Here is a 17,175-nt window from a genome sequence, read left to right as displayed (position 1 = left end):
TTTGACGAAAATTGAAAATTGTTAAAAATGGGCTAAAGAGCACACCATGCCCCGGAAGATAAACTTAATATATAGGCCTAAGGGCTACCGACACGGAAGGCAAGCCTTCTAACTTCTCACTGTGTCAGCTTTCCCACTTCCCCTTCTGGCTACGCCACACAGTGTCATCGCCCCGATATCTTCATGGCAGAAATCGCCATGGTAGGTTAAATCCACCGCCACGCATGGCCATTTTGTATCGACCTGTTTAATAGTTTTGAGTCGCATAATGGGCCGAATGACATCTGACTAAGGCTACTGACAATAGCCCCGATTAGCTCGGTGACTGACCTCGCTGTGTGTCAGTGGAGCATGGTAGGCCATAGGTCATATGCTTTTAGATTACCTCCACGATTGTCCTATACACTGCGCTATATATAATTCGGCACATATAAATCAGAATTATAGTCAGTTTTTGACTCAAGACGCAAGCTACTCTCTCAAGACGCAAGCTAACGACTATCATATCTGTTCAAAATATATATTCATGTGCAAGGAACCACATCTGGTTTCTTTACACGAAATCATTTACGGGAGATATTCATCATTTTCTACCCCGGTATCCAAAGATTTTCTTCTCATATCAAACTCGTGCATGGCAAATTGACGTGTATCGATCCCGGGTATTTATTTTAGTATCTCTGCTGATAAAGTAATGTGCGAGTGCTCCAATCGATTGTGACATCACATATTATCATACCACAAATTTGTATAGACTTGAAAAACAAAATAGCTGACCTAAGCCTATATAGGTTGCATTTTACCATTTGCCCAGATATCGTCTCAGTGTTAAATTCTTCTAAGAATATAACCTTTTCATTCTGGTGTCGTCCAGTTTTCTTGCTTTTTAACGTGTGCTGATAAAACCATTGAGGTAATGACTAACATAGAGGAAATGAATTCAACAAAACCAATGAATAAGATGGAGTGCTGGTAACTGCCAGTTACATCGTGTATCCAACCTGGAAAGTAAAACACAAAATAGATTAACATACGAAATTGAATGGTTGACTTTAAAAGTTACTGAAATTGGTAATTAACAGTTACACTTATGGCTATTTAGAAGTTGTTAATGAATCGTCAACCATGTCTATTTTTTCTTGTATAATATTTATTCCAATAAATATGTATTATAGTAGGCCTATTTAAACTGATGGGAATTTAAACAAAAACGGCGTCAAAACTTTCACCACAAAATGTGTTTAGTTATTTTACATCTTTGAACAAGTTCATTTGGAATGTTAGATTCAACTGTTAACAAATCTCTTTTAGTAAAATTCCAGTAAAACAAAAGTAGTAGTTTACTAGTTTACTCACATTAGTGACGTTTCACCACTATCATGACTATACACTAGTTTCATCAGACTGGCAACCCAGCACACCTGACTGTTTTCTATTATAGACGAGAGGAATAAGGATGAGGGGCCCTAATGACTCGATTATATCTTTGACCAACTCAACACGCCATCAACAACGGTACATGTCGCCTTTAAAAGGAAACAGTTAGATGTGATGAGTTGCCAGTCTGAAGAAACCACTAGTATAGTGGTGAAACGTCGCTAAAAATGTGAGTAAACAACTGTGGATTTTACTGGAATTGCACTAATCGTCTTATTTTACCAACGTTTTAGCTAAAAATGACCAAAAATGTTTCAAGCTGAGCCCCGGGAGCTGAGCATGACACCTGTTACCAACTGTCAACATTTGACAACCAATTGCCTCAGGCGAAGGTTACTATCTGAAAAGCTGGACCGAACAAGATCATCTAATGTACGGTATAGTAACTGATTCCCCACCTGGGTAGCCCTTCACTGTATGACGAATAGGAAATAATTCCCTTGAAAACTAAAGCGGTCAAGAAGACTTAATTTAGATTTGTAGCGTAGTGAAATATAACATGCAAAGCTATATACCTGCCAAAGTAGTCCCAGGTAAGCATGCGACACCATAGAAGAAAAAGCTGTACGATAGCACAGTATCTAAGCTTTCTCTGATCTCCGCTGCCATCGGGACTCTCAAGGCTCCTCTTCCAAGCAATGTGAAACCACCAATGAAAGCCGCCAATAATTTAATAGAATACATAGGAATGAGGTAATCACAAACTATTGCCAGTATATTCAATATAGTCATGTAGAGATACACTTGTGATGATGTCATCCATTTGCGATCCACTATGGGTCCTAGATGGATCTGACCAATGAGACCACCTGTATATAGTAATGTAGGAGAAGGAATACATTAACAGCAATTTATTTATTAATTAATGCTGACGGGCTTGCGCCAAGATATATATAGCGGTTTGCCTCTAGCCTGAAGTTGTGCATAATTATAACAGCAATTTATTTATTAATTAATGCTGACGGGCTTGCGCCAAGATATATATGGTGGTTTGTCTCTGTGCATAATTATATGAGCTTATATGCTGCTTGGAAACAACATATTAAGGAAGGGTATTCCATATGCCGACAGAAAGGGGGGATGATCCCTTGTTGCTGACCTTCTCCTTTAAACTTACTTACCTATTCCACCGGCAGAAGATAAGTAGACAGCCCACTTCATTGGTATTCCACTATCCACAGCATGAGGTACCAAAAACACAGCCCAGGTCAAGACTGAAAGCCCCAATAGTGCGAAAATGGCTACGTGAATTTTAACTAATGCGGGGCCATATTGGTTTTTGTTTTCATTATGTAAAAGTTCACTCCGTTCACTGATGTCATTTTCTTCGGACAGTATCACGTGTTTAAATTTAGATTCGGGTATGTTTTCATAATTTGATTTTGTTGCTGCATCGTATTTGCTGATGTTGAATACTGTGGGTCTAAGTAATGCTACAATAGCACATATATGAAAGACAAGGCCTGACAATATTAATATCGAACCTCTCCAGCCGTAGATATCATTCAGGAATTCAGCTAGAGGTGGCATTATCATAATACCAAGGACTTGGCCGCTGTTTCCTATGGAATTTGCAAAAGCTAAGTTCTTATTAAAATGAGGAACTATTGCGACGTTTGAAGGCACTACGAGAAATCCTGCTCCCAGTCCTACAGAAGACAAAATAACAACAAAAGTGTTTTATACGTCAGTTGGGAAAGGCAACAGTCATTATTATTATGCAATTCGAAATCTTCAAATATCTTCCCCGTGAGTTATCTAACACATTAATGATATGATTGATATCCCTTAAAGAGACGCTTCCCAAAGTTCCAAATTTTCCGATAAAATAATGTATATCTAAAATAAGAGTTGCCAAGAAAGATATTACAATTGGTACATGGAATGTGAGGACGCTCAATGCTCTAGGGAAAGTTGAACAACTTGATCATGAAATGAGGAGGTATAGATGGTCTGTGCTAGGCTTAGACGAACTAAGATGGACAGGGATTGGTGAGACTACCACAAATGATGGGCACACATTATGGTATAGTGGAGAGGACAAACGTCATGAGAGAGGTGTAGGTTTCTTGGTGCACCGAGACATAGCGAGATCAGTGCTGGAATGCAGGCCAATATCAAGACGTATTATCATACTGAGGTTAGCAGGACAGCCTTTCAACGTCTCAATTATCCAGGCATATGCACCTACAAGTACGGCATCAGATCAAGAAATGGACATGTTTATTAAGTTTTACCGGCAACTTCATGGCATAATGACAACAATTCCTAAGAAAGATGTCTTGCTCGTAATTGGTGACTGGAATGCAAAGGTAGGACCAGATGCATATTCAACATGGCAGGGTACTGCTGGCAAATTTGGACTGGGAGTGACAAACGACAGGGGTCACAATCTGCTTGAGTTTTACGACCTTGTCCTGACCAATACATTGCATATCCACAGAAAGAATCAAGAAAAGCTACATGGCACTCACCAGATGGCAAAGTCCACAACATGATTGACTACATCATGATCAGCAAGCGTTTCCAATCAAGTGTGAACCCCGCCCAAACAAGATCCTTTCCTGGCGCTGACATCGGAAGTGACCATGACTTGGTGATGACATCAGTAAGAGTAAAACTGAAGAAGTTGAGGAAAGAGAAGTCACCTAGAGTTAAGTTTGATCTAGAAAAACTCAAGGATCCTGACATTGCTACTGAATTTGAGGCTAAGATTGGAGGCAGATTTGCTCCACTTATAGCAGCCAACTTGGATATCGAGAGTTTTAACAACCAGGTGAATGAAAACTTCATTGACACATCACAAGAGGTAGTGGGCAAAGTAAGAAAGAAGAAGCAGGCATGGATGACAGATGATGTATTACAATTATGAGACAGGCGCAGGGAGATGAAGAAGAGGCGTTTCATAAGTGACATCGACCATACCAACTACAGCAGAATTAACAGGGAAGTAAAGAAAGCAACTAAAGAAGCAAAAGAACAGTGGATCCATGATCAGTGCGATACAATAAACACCAATATGGAGCGTAACAACACTGCAGTATCTTTTCAAACCATTAAAGACCTTACAAAGAAGAAATCTGGTAGAACAACAGTAATTGAGGACAAAGATGGACATTTTTTGACTGAGAAGAAGGAAATATCCAACAGATGGAAGGAATATTGTGAGGAACTCTACAACTATAACCTAACATCAGATCATAACCTGTTAAATAGGCTGAAGGCAATGGCAAACACAGAGCAAGAGGAAGATCCACCAATCCTCACCTCGGAGGTTGAAGAGGCCATAAGAAACATGAAAGATGGGAAGTCACTAGGTATTGATAATGTTCCGGCAGAGATGCTGAAAAGCGGTGGCCAAACAACAATCGAGGCTTACACAAAACTCTGCAATGAGGTATGGACATCAGGAATTGGGCCGTCCTCATGGACACGGTCGATCATCATTCCTCTCCCGAAGAAGGGCAACCTTAAATCTTGCAACAACTACCGCACCATCAGTTTGATCAGTCATCCGAGCAAGATACTTCTCCGAATCATTCTTAATAGACTTCGACCTCAAGCAGAGAGAATCATAGCAGAAGAACAGGCAGGATTCAGAAAAGGGCGCAGCACAGTGGGACAAATCTTCAATCTGAATTCTGAGTGAGAAATTCCGCACAGATCAAAAGCCACTTCTCCACAACTTCATTGATTTCAAAAAAGCATTTGACCGTGTTTGGCAAGAAGCAATGTTTGACATCCTAAGAAAGTTCAACATCAGTAATGGAATTGTAAATGCAATTGAAGCATTGTACACTGCATCTAAGAGTACTGTACTGCTAGGAGATGAAATCAGTGAGTGGTTTCGTACCCGAGTTGGAGTCCGTCAAGGTTGACTACTGTCACCAACCATCTTTAACATCTTCCTTGAGTATATCATGATGGAAGCTCTTGATGGATTCGAGGGAACAGTCAGTATCGGAGGGTGAAGGGTTACCAACTTGCGATTCGCTGATGATATTGACCTCTTGGCAGGACAACCTGAAGAACTAAGTGACCTCACAAGAAGGCTAGATGACAGTGCAAGGCGACTTGGCATGGAAATCAGCGCTACAAAGAGCAAGGTCTTGAAGATGGGGTCTGATGGAATAGTAGAAGTTCATGTTGGAGGGGAAGAACTTGAAACAGTTACACAATTCAAATACCTTGGTGCAACCATCACAGATGATGCCAAATCAGTACAAGAAATCAAAATCAGAATTGCTGTAGCGACATCATCACTAGCCAATCTGAAACCCATTTGGAGAGACAAGAACATCTCAATGGCAGCAAGAATGAGCCTCCTGAGAGCATTGGTAATTTCCGTATTCCTGTATGGGTGTGAAACCTGGACGCTTAATGCCGAGATGGAAAAGAGGATTAACGCGTTTGAGATGAACTGCATGAGAAGGCTCCTCCAGGTCCACTATCTCTACGCATACTACCAACAATCAAGTAAGGGCAATGATGGAAAGTTTCATTGGAGAGCATGAACACCTGATCTCCATTGTGAAAAGAAGGCAACTCCAGTGGTTTGGCCATGTGATCAGATGGAAGAACTTCCCGAAGAACAGTCTAGCAAACACCATTCTGCAGGGAGGTACAGATGGGGTAAGGAAGAGAGGAAGACCAAAGAAGACGTGGATTGATAACATCAAAGACTGGACTGGATTGAACTTTGACCAGCTCATACGATCAGCTGAGGACAGAGAACTTTGGAAATTATGTATCTCTAAAGCCATCACTATGTCGCCCCAACGGCCTCCTAGCTATGGGACATAGATAGATAGAATGTATATCTTGACAAGTAAACTTTACATTATAACAAAATCACTTGAGAACAAGAAGGTCGTATGACTCGATCGTGTACATTTTTACCATTTGGCAGGATCTACAAACCGTTGAAATTAAAATAAGACCTTCACTGCTGTCAAGGTCCGTTCATACTACGCCGTAATTGCTTTGCGATAAGGTCCGTTCATACTATACCACCGCATTTACGATGCGTTGCTTTGCGATGCGTTGCCGCACTGCATCGTACTGCAAACTAGTACTACCATCTAATACTAAAGGTTCGTTCATACTACCACCGCATTTGCGATGCGTTGCTTTGCGATGCCGATATATCGATTACTTTTGCCGCAACTCAACGCAACTCGTCGCATTTCCAAGTTAAAATGTATTTAACTTTATTGCGATATCGCAATGCAGTAGTTTGCAGTACGATGCAGTGCGGCAACGCACCGCATCGCAAAGCAACGCATCGCAAATGCGGTGGTAGTATGAACGGACCTTAATACTGCATCATTGCGATATCGCAATAAAGTTGGAAATGCGACGAGTTGCGGTGAGCTGCGGCAAAAAGTAATCGATATATCGGCACCGCACCGCACCGCACCGTACCACAATTGCGGCGTAGTATGAACGGACCTTAATTTAGCGTGTTTAGGTGCTTGAAAGAACTCACCAACAATGGTAAAGCTGACCAATATGTAGAAAACTGTAGTTCCAAAGAAAGACGTAACGCTCCACCCTATGGTAAGAAGAAGGGCCCCGGACATCATACATAATCGGAAGCCAAAACGTCTACTTAGATATATAGCAATGGGTGCTGTAATTAAACATAATACGAAAGAAGGCAAAGTATCTAAACATATAAGATTTTTGGTGCAAAAATTATATATATTTTTGTTTGGTATTTGCCCAAAATTATGGAGCCCAAGAAAGAAAACATCCTTTCCCCGCGACTCCGAAAGGAACAGGGTGAGGCTAAAGAAGGCCTAATTAAAGGCCTATTCAGCGATCCCAGCGGAGGTGTAAAAAATTAAAATTGTTTATAAATTGTCTGTAGGATTCGTCATTAATATTGTCATTAGGTATTTTTGCTAAGAACAATTTGGCAAAAGAATGAGGAAATTTGCAGTATTTACAAAGTTGAAGCCCCATTCAAATCGTATAGTTAATCTTCAGAAATTACAGATTCGTGTAAAATGTCTCATTGATGACTTTCGGCTTAACCACAAGCAGCCTGTGTTAGCACATCTATGACACTAACAAAGATGCCAAAATCTGAATTTTTATGATTTTTACGATCCTCAGAATGACCAAATCACTGAATGGGCCTTTTAAAAGTAAGTATAGAAGGGTTGTTTCTTCAAAAAGGTGTTTAAAGCGATAATATATGATTTCAATCATATTTTATTGTGTCATTCTTTCTTTGCCTGCACTATAAAACTAATGCAATACCTGCGAATATTTAACCGATTTTCGGCCCTTTCGATATCATGGGGTTGTCCCACTGCCTGGAGCCCAATACAATTGGAAGGAATTACATGTTCCATCACTGGAGCCCCACCCTCTGCTACTATGATATAGTACATATACGATTCCTATAATTGGCACGTTCCTGCCGTTGATGGGGTGATATCGATATCACTACGCCATTCTTGGCCTCACATTCGTTATTTAATAATCACTTCTTGTCCTCGATTTCGTTACTTATATCGATGTTCCCCAGAAAAAGGCAGGAAAGTGTCAATTATAGGAATGATAGGAATGATAATTACATTTTAAATAGTTTACTATTTCTACATATTACCGTGTTGCAGTGCTTACCCATAATGTACGTCAAAGCTGATGGAACACCAAATGCAAATCCAAGTGCTGTAGCCGTACTATTCTTCAACTCCAGCTTAATATATTGCAGATACACCCCTAATGATTTCACCGTTCCTCCATGTAAGAAGTTTATGGTGAACATGACGCTTAAAAGTAAAAATGCCCGGTATTGTCCAAGACTAGCTAAACCACTCAAGAAAGCTAATGATGAAGAAAGTAATCGAGAGATGAAATTCATTTTTTGTCTTTTTTGTCTAACCAATGTTTCAAAACATAAAGAATAATAGTTATTGTCGCGATACAACTGAGATGAATATTTGATGGCAATAAACGTATGTACTTTCATAACCATTTAATGGTTAAAAAAGTCTTACAGCTGTCACTGCACTTTCCAGGTTACATTGATCATGTCGACATTGCGTTGGCGAACCAATCAAATATCCTATCAGCTTCCTTTCATAAGTTAAGGGTAGATGCGGTATTGTTGGTCTAAATGAATATATTATTTTAAAAAAAAACAATAATGTTTTGTTCTTTCTACAAATCATATACTTGCTTGATTTATTGTTGTTAATGAGTTACGGTACGTTTTGCAAAAGTGTTGTTGTTTCAGCCCTCTTTACAACATAACTCAAGAACCACAAGACCTACAAAACTATATCTATGATATTTGATTTCTTCTACAAACTCGCTATGAATTAATGCAGTTTATGCCTAAGCTCACTACCATTCGCAAGATGCTGTGAACTACCAAACCGCAACAGCTTAGAATATTTTCGGACACTCTCCTCATTTGTTTTACTGAAGTTCACTCATCATTACATCACAGAGCAACAAAGCATCCAACATAATAGTGCATGATCTAGCAAGTTTCAAGCCTCACTGGCGGCAAAGTAAAATAACAATTGAAATCTCCATTGGCGGCTAATAATGTTTCCCTCGCAGTAAATGATGTACCAGGTTTGGAACGTTGGGTGTGGCATGTAAAGATGGACCTGTAATGAAAGGACGAAATGCTATCAGTGATGCCTTTCAGTAGAGTGATTTATTAACTTATCTAAAACTAACAAGTATCAATAACCCTTGTATGCGGTCTACACACGATCAATTGATCAATATCAAAGACCCTGTAGTGTACCAATGGGTGTCAATCCGGTGGGGGGGGGCAGGGGACGTGTCCCCCACCTTTTGGCAAAATGGTCCATGTTTTGTTCTTTTCAGCCACTTTTTGACAATTCAGGCTGATTCCCCCGGGGATTCCCCCCCACATTTCAAGCCGGATTGGCGCTAATGCCTGTACCGTACACTCGAACATAGTCGAGTAGATGCCTTTTGTTCTTTCCCCATTAAAGCCATATTATAACATTTGCTGAGGAGGACGCCCTCACTGATTTTTTTTAATTAATTTTTTTACACGATTATATTGTACTTTATTAAACCAATATACCCTGAAAAAATCAAGACTCTAGGTGCTGTAGTTTGGTCAAAATCCGAGATTTTGAATAAAACGCCGGAATCAGCCTTTTATTATTACGATGGAATTATTAGTCGAACGCATACACGATGTTCATAACACACAGTACGTACACGGCGTGCGCGACGGTGATCTACACAACAAAGGGCCGTACCATAACATGACCGAAGGAGTGGTACGAATTGGCGACATATGCGCTGATAGTAAATTCCAATTTTCTTTGCTCTGCCGTAGTTGTTCGGCTCAAAAATAAAAGGGATATATCTGACAGTAAAACTAACATTTTATGGCAAAGAAATGCTAATCTATTTTGTATGAAAATGTTATAATATGGCTTTAATGCAAAGTTGCGTTGCGTATGACTAACATGATGTTTTCATTTATCGCAGATTCTTTACAGATCTCTACAGCCCCTCGAACATGAGTTTACTTCTTTTTGACTAAGCCTATATGAGCTTGAACACTGTAACATAATGATAATAAATGAAGTTGATACAAGTAAAACCTATTTATTATTGCTTCTTGCGATCAGGTTTCTTCTCATAACACAAGTTCTAAAGTTGAAATTGACTTACACGCTATCGATTCGATAGTAGAAATCATCTTTCAGGATATCCTTGTTCATTTTAATGACAATAATTACATTAATTTTGAACCACATTAAAATCATCAAATTAAAATAATGAAATAAATTGCACATACCTGCATGCAAGTACGAAATGCAACCAGTGATGCCAGTGAATGATGACATCACAAACAGCATCTTCACAGTAATCTTCACAACCCATTCACCATACCAAAATGTGTGAGGTCACTGAGGTGTGGCTAATTTATCACAAAACATTTGATAATTATACAGATTTCAGCCTATACACATTTTAAAGGACCAGAAAAAAGCGGTATAATCCGATTTCTTTTACAATACTCTTTGTTATTCCAAAGTATTGTGACGACAAAAGCCACCGTGTCACGTCATTATCCGCATAGTATCAGTTGCATGGGTCTCTATTATATCGCTAAGTCACATGCCTATGTCATTCAATCCAGAGATTTGATTTCTATTCAGAATTCATTCGATAATATTTAATGAAAAGTTATAATCAACTAGAGTCAACTAGACTTACTATTTTTGAACTGGCGACCGTAGCACATATTCTGGCGACATATTTGATAATTCAACTCTTTATATTAAATACAATTATTAGTCTTGTCAACGAATGGAAATATTAGGCTATATTATTAGTCTCTTTTGCGCATTGTGAGGGTTCATTGTCTTTTTTGTTAAATACCGGTATAGAAGGAAGACTACATTGGCACCATCTGATCTGATGCAAACATCATTTTGATTTGAACATTATTGTTTCCTCATAATATACCTGAATGCTTTTAAAACAGTGCCATAACTGAACGAGAGCTATACTTTTCCTGTATCGCAATATAAGACCAGCCTCCAAAGTAACAAACCAGGAGTACCTGCAATATCAACACCGTAACTTGCTACCGGAACTCAACTTTATCAAGAAGAACCATTGGCAGTGTAAGTATGCAATGACAATTCCCAGTTATTGCTAGACTCGCTGAGTCTCATGGACGCCGTTCCTATGTCCATCAGACTCGTATTTCCCATTTTGGATGTCAATGGGAAATACACACTTAACGATTTGCGCCGGTTAGAAACTTGAAAAAAAATCTTTAAAATTTTATTAATGTATATAAAAGTGGTACCAACCTTATTGTGCTTGCTAATTTAAGACTCGGTTGAAACAAAATTAAGGATCGAATGCATTTTAGTGTCCAAAAAGGCAAAATTATCGTCAAAGTTCTGCCGAAATCGGCACCCTTGCGAAGGGTTCAGAATTCGAATCGGGAACGAAAATATCCGATCTTTGCGATCAAAAACACAAAATTACAACTTTAAACATACTATTGGCAAAAGACATTATTACCAAACAATATAGAATAGAAAATTTGACATCATTTTCTCAAAATATTGAAGAAATTTGCTCACTAGACATCGAAAAAGTACGCAATCCAATTCCCGTTCAAACGCGTGAGAAACTGAAAGTGCATAATCCCGACTACAATGATTCACGATTCAATAACTTCACTGTACTAGCTCACATTAATTCATTTCACTGATATTTCCGTAAAATCAGCACATACTTTTCCTGGTATATAGATGTTCCATGGCAGAAGGACAAACTGATTCATAATAAAATAATTGTCTCATAATGTCATGTCGCTTCTGTGAGGATATTTTGTGAGGACGCCCGCATTGAAAGCTAAACTGGAGTCAGGGTGACTCTAAAAGCAGAGTCTAGCCACTCTGCGACCGTATGTCTAAAATGACTCCATATTGGGAGTCATCTGACTCCCTTGAAGAGACATAATTGAAGAGTTACCGTTGATGACTCTACACAGTCATCAGTGTACTTCGGTTATATCCATGGAGCTATTAAAGATGGAGAAGCAATAGATTATGTAACGCATTGTTCACTTGTGCCGATTTGAAATCTGACAAGCTATTCATCGAAAGGTACCTTTTGTTTGGGACACAGGGCTTCCGCCATTAAATTGGTAAGCTGGTCCGACAGTGTATTAAGGCTTTACCTAGCAGGCTAAGTGATCAAACGAAAGTAGCGTGAAAGCGCCTATTAGAACGAAAAGTACCTATTGTTATCATAAAACCCAAGGGTGTGATTGAGTAGCCGTAAGCACAAAAGGCACACATTAGCCGCTGATGTACAGTTCGTTGTCACCCTACTGAATTTAGGTGCTTCATTTAAATAAATTGAATGCGCTTGCTGAATGATTACACATCAAGGCTGCCATGTCTGCATGTCTATAGTACTGTAAAATGGTAATAGCTACGTATACATGTAACATATAATAAGTATACCGGTATAGGCCTATATAAAAGTTGTTTTTCACAAATTGACATTTTATTTTATTTTAAGAAGGAGAATGTCATAAACAGTGGCGTACTGAAGGGGCAGCTCTTCTGTGAGAGGTCTTGGGAGGGGATGAGGGAGGTAGAGGTGGAGGAGGGGATATGAAGAATGAGAGGGGGACTGGAGGAAGAGAGAAAGAGGAAGAAATGAAGAGAAATAAATAAATAGATATAAATAAATAGAAAGGTAAGGAAAATGATAGGAATGCGAGGGGAAAAAAAGTAAGAGGGGATGGAGAAGGGAAGGGTGATAAGAAGAGGGAGTGATACTTTAGCAAGGAAAGAATAAGTACAGAGAAAAGAAAAGAAAGGAATGACAAATAAATGTAGGCCTTATAATAATTATTATAGAAACTAAACACAGCCCCCCCCCACATAGGCCTAACACTAACAGCACTTTATGCGTTACGTATTTAAAACGCCCAGTCATATGTATTTTACACCTGCCAAGCACAAGTCACCCAATTTCGAAAATTGGACGTTGAATGTACACTCTCATGAATATTGATTGGCAACATTTTCCAATATGTCAGCGCTCAAATCGGACACAATAGAACAACAGACCATTCAGTGCGTTGGTTATATCTATACGCCGTAGAAGTGACATCATAATCGGGTTAGCTACCATAGCAATAGATGAATACAATTTTTGAATAGACCGCCCTGCACTACAAGCAGATTGCACTAATCACCTGTGTATGTCACCAAACATAGATTGAATACAATACCGCTCTTTTCAAAGATACTTATCTTACCGGTGCGAGTGATCAGCTATTCTTTGACATCTATGGTTCAATGAATCGGTACCGCGTGATCGTTGTAGTGCAGGGCGGTATAGTCAAAATTGTATTCATCTATTGCTATGGTAGTTAATCCGATTAACTACGTCACTTCTACGGCGTATAAATGCGCTTTTATAAATACGCACGTGACCCATGGCATGGCATATACCAAGACCAGCAAGCGTGACCAAATCCTCATGCATTGACCACTATACAGAAAGGGATAGGAACTCCCAAAATAAATATCATCAAATTTGAAGTCATAATGTACGATCTTATAATATGAATTTTGTTAATTTTTTCAAACCTGATTTTTTGGCATTAAAGGTCGGAACAAAATTGCCATGCGTGACTGTGGATTCAACCTATGGCGATTTCTGCCATGAAGATATCGGGGCGATGACACTGTGCAGCAGTCTCATGTTGTTCCGCCTTTGCATTCAAATGTATAGATCTAGAAGGACTACTCGCTATGTAGAAGGTCACTTCGAGACTTAACTGTCTATAACTAGCTGTTATGGCAACGCGGAGGTGGTCACGTGCGCATTTGTATTGAACCGAAGTACACTGGTCATTTGACTCCCAATATGGAGTCATTTTAGACATAGAGTCACGCAGTGGCTGGACTCTGCTTCTAGAGTAACCCAGACAACATAAGAGTCACACCGGCCATTACAGGGTCACTTCGACAGTCGGACTCCAGATAGGAAAGCTTACTATCATTAGCTTTACCTCACCGTCAGATTAAATTCTCCTGTGGAATCCAGCTCAAGACCAAGTTAGCCTACAACATGAAAATACCACATCACACTGTCCAAACATCAATACATGATACACCGTGCATGCGAATAATCAGCATGCTGAACAGCAGCAAGGGAACAGCATAATCCAAAATGGCCGCTACCTCAGCAATACACGTGTACCGCGTCGATGACTCTGAATGTAGGGTCAATTGACTCCACGGGTAGAGTCAATTGACTCTGTAGTGAAAGTCAGGTCTGATTCCTTTTGAGAGTCAGTGTCAAATAACGACCACGTCGTGCACGACTCCACAAGTAGAGTGTACTCTCTTGAGACAGTCAGTCGACTCCTTTTGAGAGTCAGTGCTAGTTTACTCCACTTTGAGAGTCACTTTACTCCATTATGGCTATCAGTGCGGAGCAAGGAAAGTCTCCTCTGCAGTGGGCATTCCTAGGAAGATATTTTGTGAGGATGTCCGGATCTTTCCATGAGATCTACAGCTCAACTGATCATACTTTTCCTACATTCGACCTTTCATGATTTTTGAGTTGACACAGTCATGAAAATAACTATAGATACTTGACAGACCATTAGTAGCCCAGTTCTGAACCTTTACATTGATCATTCATAACAATAGGTATCTGATAGATCAGTGAAGATAAGAAGGGATTATAATATATCCGTAACCTTGATATTATAGTTTATCTCGAGGAAAAAGTGCAATGGACATGTTTTCATTTTATGTTTCAAATATCCCGCGCATGAAAATTGAGTATTTAACCCAAAATGGAAAATGGAACAATTTATTGGAAATCTGTTTAACAGATTTTTGACATCTTTTCTGCACTGTATTATACCTAAATTAAGAAATTTTTATAAATATTCAAAGAAAATATAGGTCATCCAAATAATTGTGATTTTTACACATTTTGGGGCAAAAAAGTAAAAATAAGCAAAAATATCAAAATCTGTTTAACAGCTTCATTCATCAAGTCATAACAAACGGCCTACATGCTTAATTTCTAATAAAATATTGAAATTGTGAAAAATATAGGTATTTATTGATTTTCATGTTTTTTCTTGCAAATATGCTAATAATATGCAAATTATGAAATTGCAAAATAAAGTTTCTACATAGCATACATCTTTCAAGTGTGATGTTCAAAATGACAGACATCAAAAAGAGATTCGATGAAATGTAAAGGTATAGTAACAATTTTGGCATGGACTGGGTTAAATGGTCTATGGGTCAGGAAAAGTACGGTAAGTTGAGCTGTATAGGCCACCATTTTGGCTCGCTACTGTTAGCTCGCTTGTATTTTTTCAATACCAGCATTATGCGATGGCCCAAACTCATGACGAGTTGGTTGTTTTTAATATAAATGTGTGTTTTATTTAATGCCAAAGATGCTCATGTAATTGTAATTTGAATTAATGTCTTAATTTTATATTATTTCCACATACAGATTGATATCACGTATTCAAGATGTCACTAGAAAGCGTTTCAAGTACAATAGAGGAAGAAGAGATAGAATTCGTTCGATTTGAATTCTCAGACTTTTATGGCATATCGAGATGTAAAATCATTCCAGCGCGACATTTCGTTGATAAAGCATCAAATGGTATCGGTATCCCATTTTGTCATCTTTCTAGTTCAATCGACGGAGCTGAACTTCATTTGGATACACCATACGGTAATGGTGAAGTAGGAATTGGGGACGGAATATGGTTTCCTGAGTTTAACACATTTCGTATTCTACCCTGGTATCGCAAAACTGCATCCATCCTGCTGGAGCCGAAATACTACAAAGGTGAACCAGTATCCTGCTATCCTCGTTACATCGCAAGACAACAAATCGAACGTCTCGAGAAGCTGGGCATTTCCCTTCTGGCAGCGCATGAGCACGAGTTTTATGTTGTCGACCAAAAAACTCAAAAACCGTTTACGCAAGATATGTGTTTTCGTTCAACTATCAGAACCTACACGGATCCGAATCTGTTGGATCAGCTCATGACGAATTTGTATAAGGTAGGTATTGATGTCGAAAACTGTGAATCAGAGAGTGGCCATGGTCAAATGGAAATCACCTACAAGCCAAGGTTTGGAATTCAAGCAGCAGACAACGCGTACTTCTTCAAGACTACGGTAAAAGAGATAGCCCAACAGCACGGTTATATAGCAAGCTTTATGTCCAAGCCATTCGCTGATCAAATGGGAACATCCGCTCATTTCTGCCATTCTCTTTGGGACAAAGACTGCAAGAAAAATTTACTCTATGACGCCAATGATCATAACAAGCTTTCCGAGATAGGTCGTTATTGGATGGCGGGAATTTTGAAGCACTCGCCGGCGATCACCATGCTTATGGCGCCTACTGTAAACTGCTACAAACGATACGGGAAGCAATCATATGTAAGCACGACACCCAACTGGGGAATAGACAACCGCTGTTGCATGCTTCGGCTAAAGATCAATGGTACGAAAGGCACTTACTTAGAGAACAGAAGCAGCGGAGGTGGAAGCAACCCTTACCTCACTCTTGCCGCTGTAGTAGCTGCTGGTATTGATGGGATAGAGAAAAAGCTGCCTCTTCCGGAAGAAGAGACCGGTGACCCCTTTAGGATGACAAACAACGACCCTGCTAAAAACGGCTTACCGTGTACTTTGTCGAACGCGATATAAGCATTCAAAGCTGATGATGTGATCATGGAGGCATTTGGTGACGATTTTTCAATATATTTAACAGTTTAAAACATACGAAATTCGTGCTATGAAAGCCGCAGAGAATGACCTTGAAACAGCCAACTTGAATTGGGATCGCAAGATGTTCTTTAACTATCTATAAGTATAACTTAAAATAAAGTAAATAAGACTGTTTGCCCGGCGTGTTTGCTGAAGTACAGTGCTGAAAATAAACAAGGTACCGGGTTCTTTTCAAGACTCTGTTGCATAAAAATGATAAGAAATAAACAAATTCAGCGTTATTCTTTTAACTTTAATAGCAGGTGTAGGGGACTGAAATAAGCCCAATCGCCATTCTAACTTCCGGTTTTGGAGAGAAGTTTTGGGACACTTTGACCTCTGACATATCGGGGAAATTGACGTAATTATTATTAATTTACTTATTATTGTCATAATGTTATCATTACAA

The 17,175-nt window shown here is 39.2% G+C and overlaps 2 protein-coding genes across 2 annotated transcripts; one reads left to right on the top strand and one right to left on the bottom strand.

Annotated features, from left to right (window-relative positions):
* Positions 1 to 855: 855 nt before the first annotated feature.
* On the bottom strand, positions 856 to 8,638 carry LOC140137227 (monocarboxylate transporter 12-like). Its single transcript, XM_072158877.1, has 5 exons — positions 8,074 to 8,638; positions 6,926 to 7,069; positions 2,559 to 3,086; positions 1,953 to 2,246; positions 856 to 1,001 (listed from the first exon to the last, which is right to left on the bottom strand). The coding sequence occupies exons 1-5, from the start codon at positions 8,426 to 8,428 to the stop codon at positions 856 to 858; spliced, it is 1,467 nt and encodes a 488-aa protein (XP_072014978.1). The 5' UTR covers positions 8,429 to 8,638.
* Positions 8,639 to 15,509: 6,871 nt separating this feature from the next.
* LOC140137226 (lengsin-like) lies at positions 15,510 to 16,706 on the top strand. The gene has a single exon (XM_072158876.1). The coding sequence runs from the start codon at positions 15,510 to 15,512 to the stop codon at positions 16,704 to 16,706; it is 1,197 nt and encodes a 398-aa protein (XP_072014977.1).
* The last annotated feature ends 469 nt before the right edge of the window (positions 16,707 to 17,175 follow it).

Source organism: Amphiura filiformis, chromosome 17 (assembly GCF_039555335.1).
Source record: "Amphiura filiformis chromosome 17, Afil_fr2py, whole genome shotgun sequence".
Classification (NCBI taxonomy): Eukaryota; Metazoa; Echinodermata; class Ophiuroidea; order Amphilepidida; family Amphiuridae; genus Amphiura; species Amphiura filiformis.
Note: the sequence above shows the minus strand (reverse complement) of the source record. Positions and strands in the feature narration are given on the sequence as shown.

Bases quoted from the DNA above. Each gene is read 5' to 3' on its own strand.
- LOC140137227 (XM_072158877.1), bottom strand. From the start codon at position 8,428: ATGGTTATGAAAGTACATACGTTTATTGCCATCAAATATTCATCTCAG. The intron at 2,247-2,558 runs GTAAGTAAGTTT...TACTATATACAG, and splicing joins ATCTTCTGCCGGTGGAATAG to GTGGTCTCATTGGTCAGATC. The intron at 1,002-1,952 runs GTATATAGCTTT...TTTACTTTCCAG, and splicing joins ACCTGGGACTACTTTGGCAG to GTTGGATACACGATGTAACT.
- LOC140137226 (XM_072158876.1), top strand. From the start codon at position 15,510: ATGTCACTAGAAAGCGTTTCAAGTACAATAGAGGAAGAAGAGATAGAA.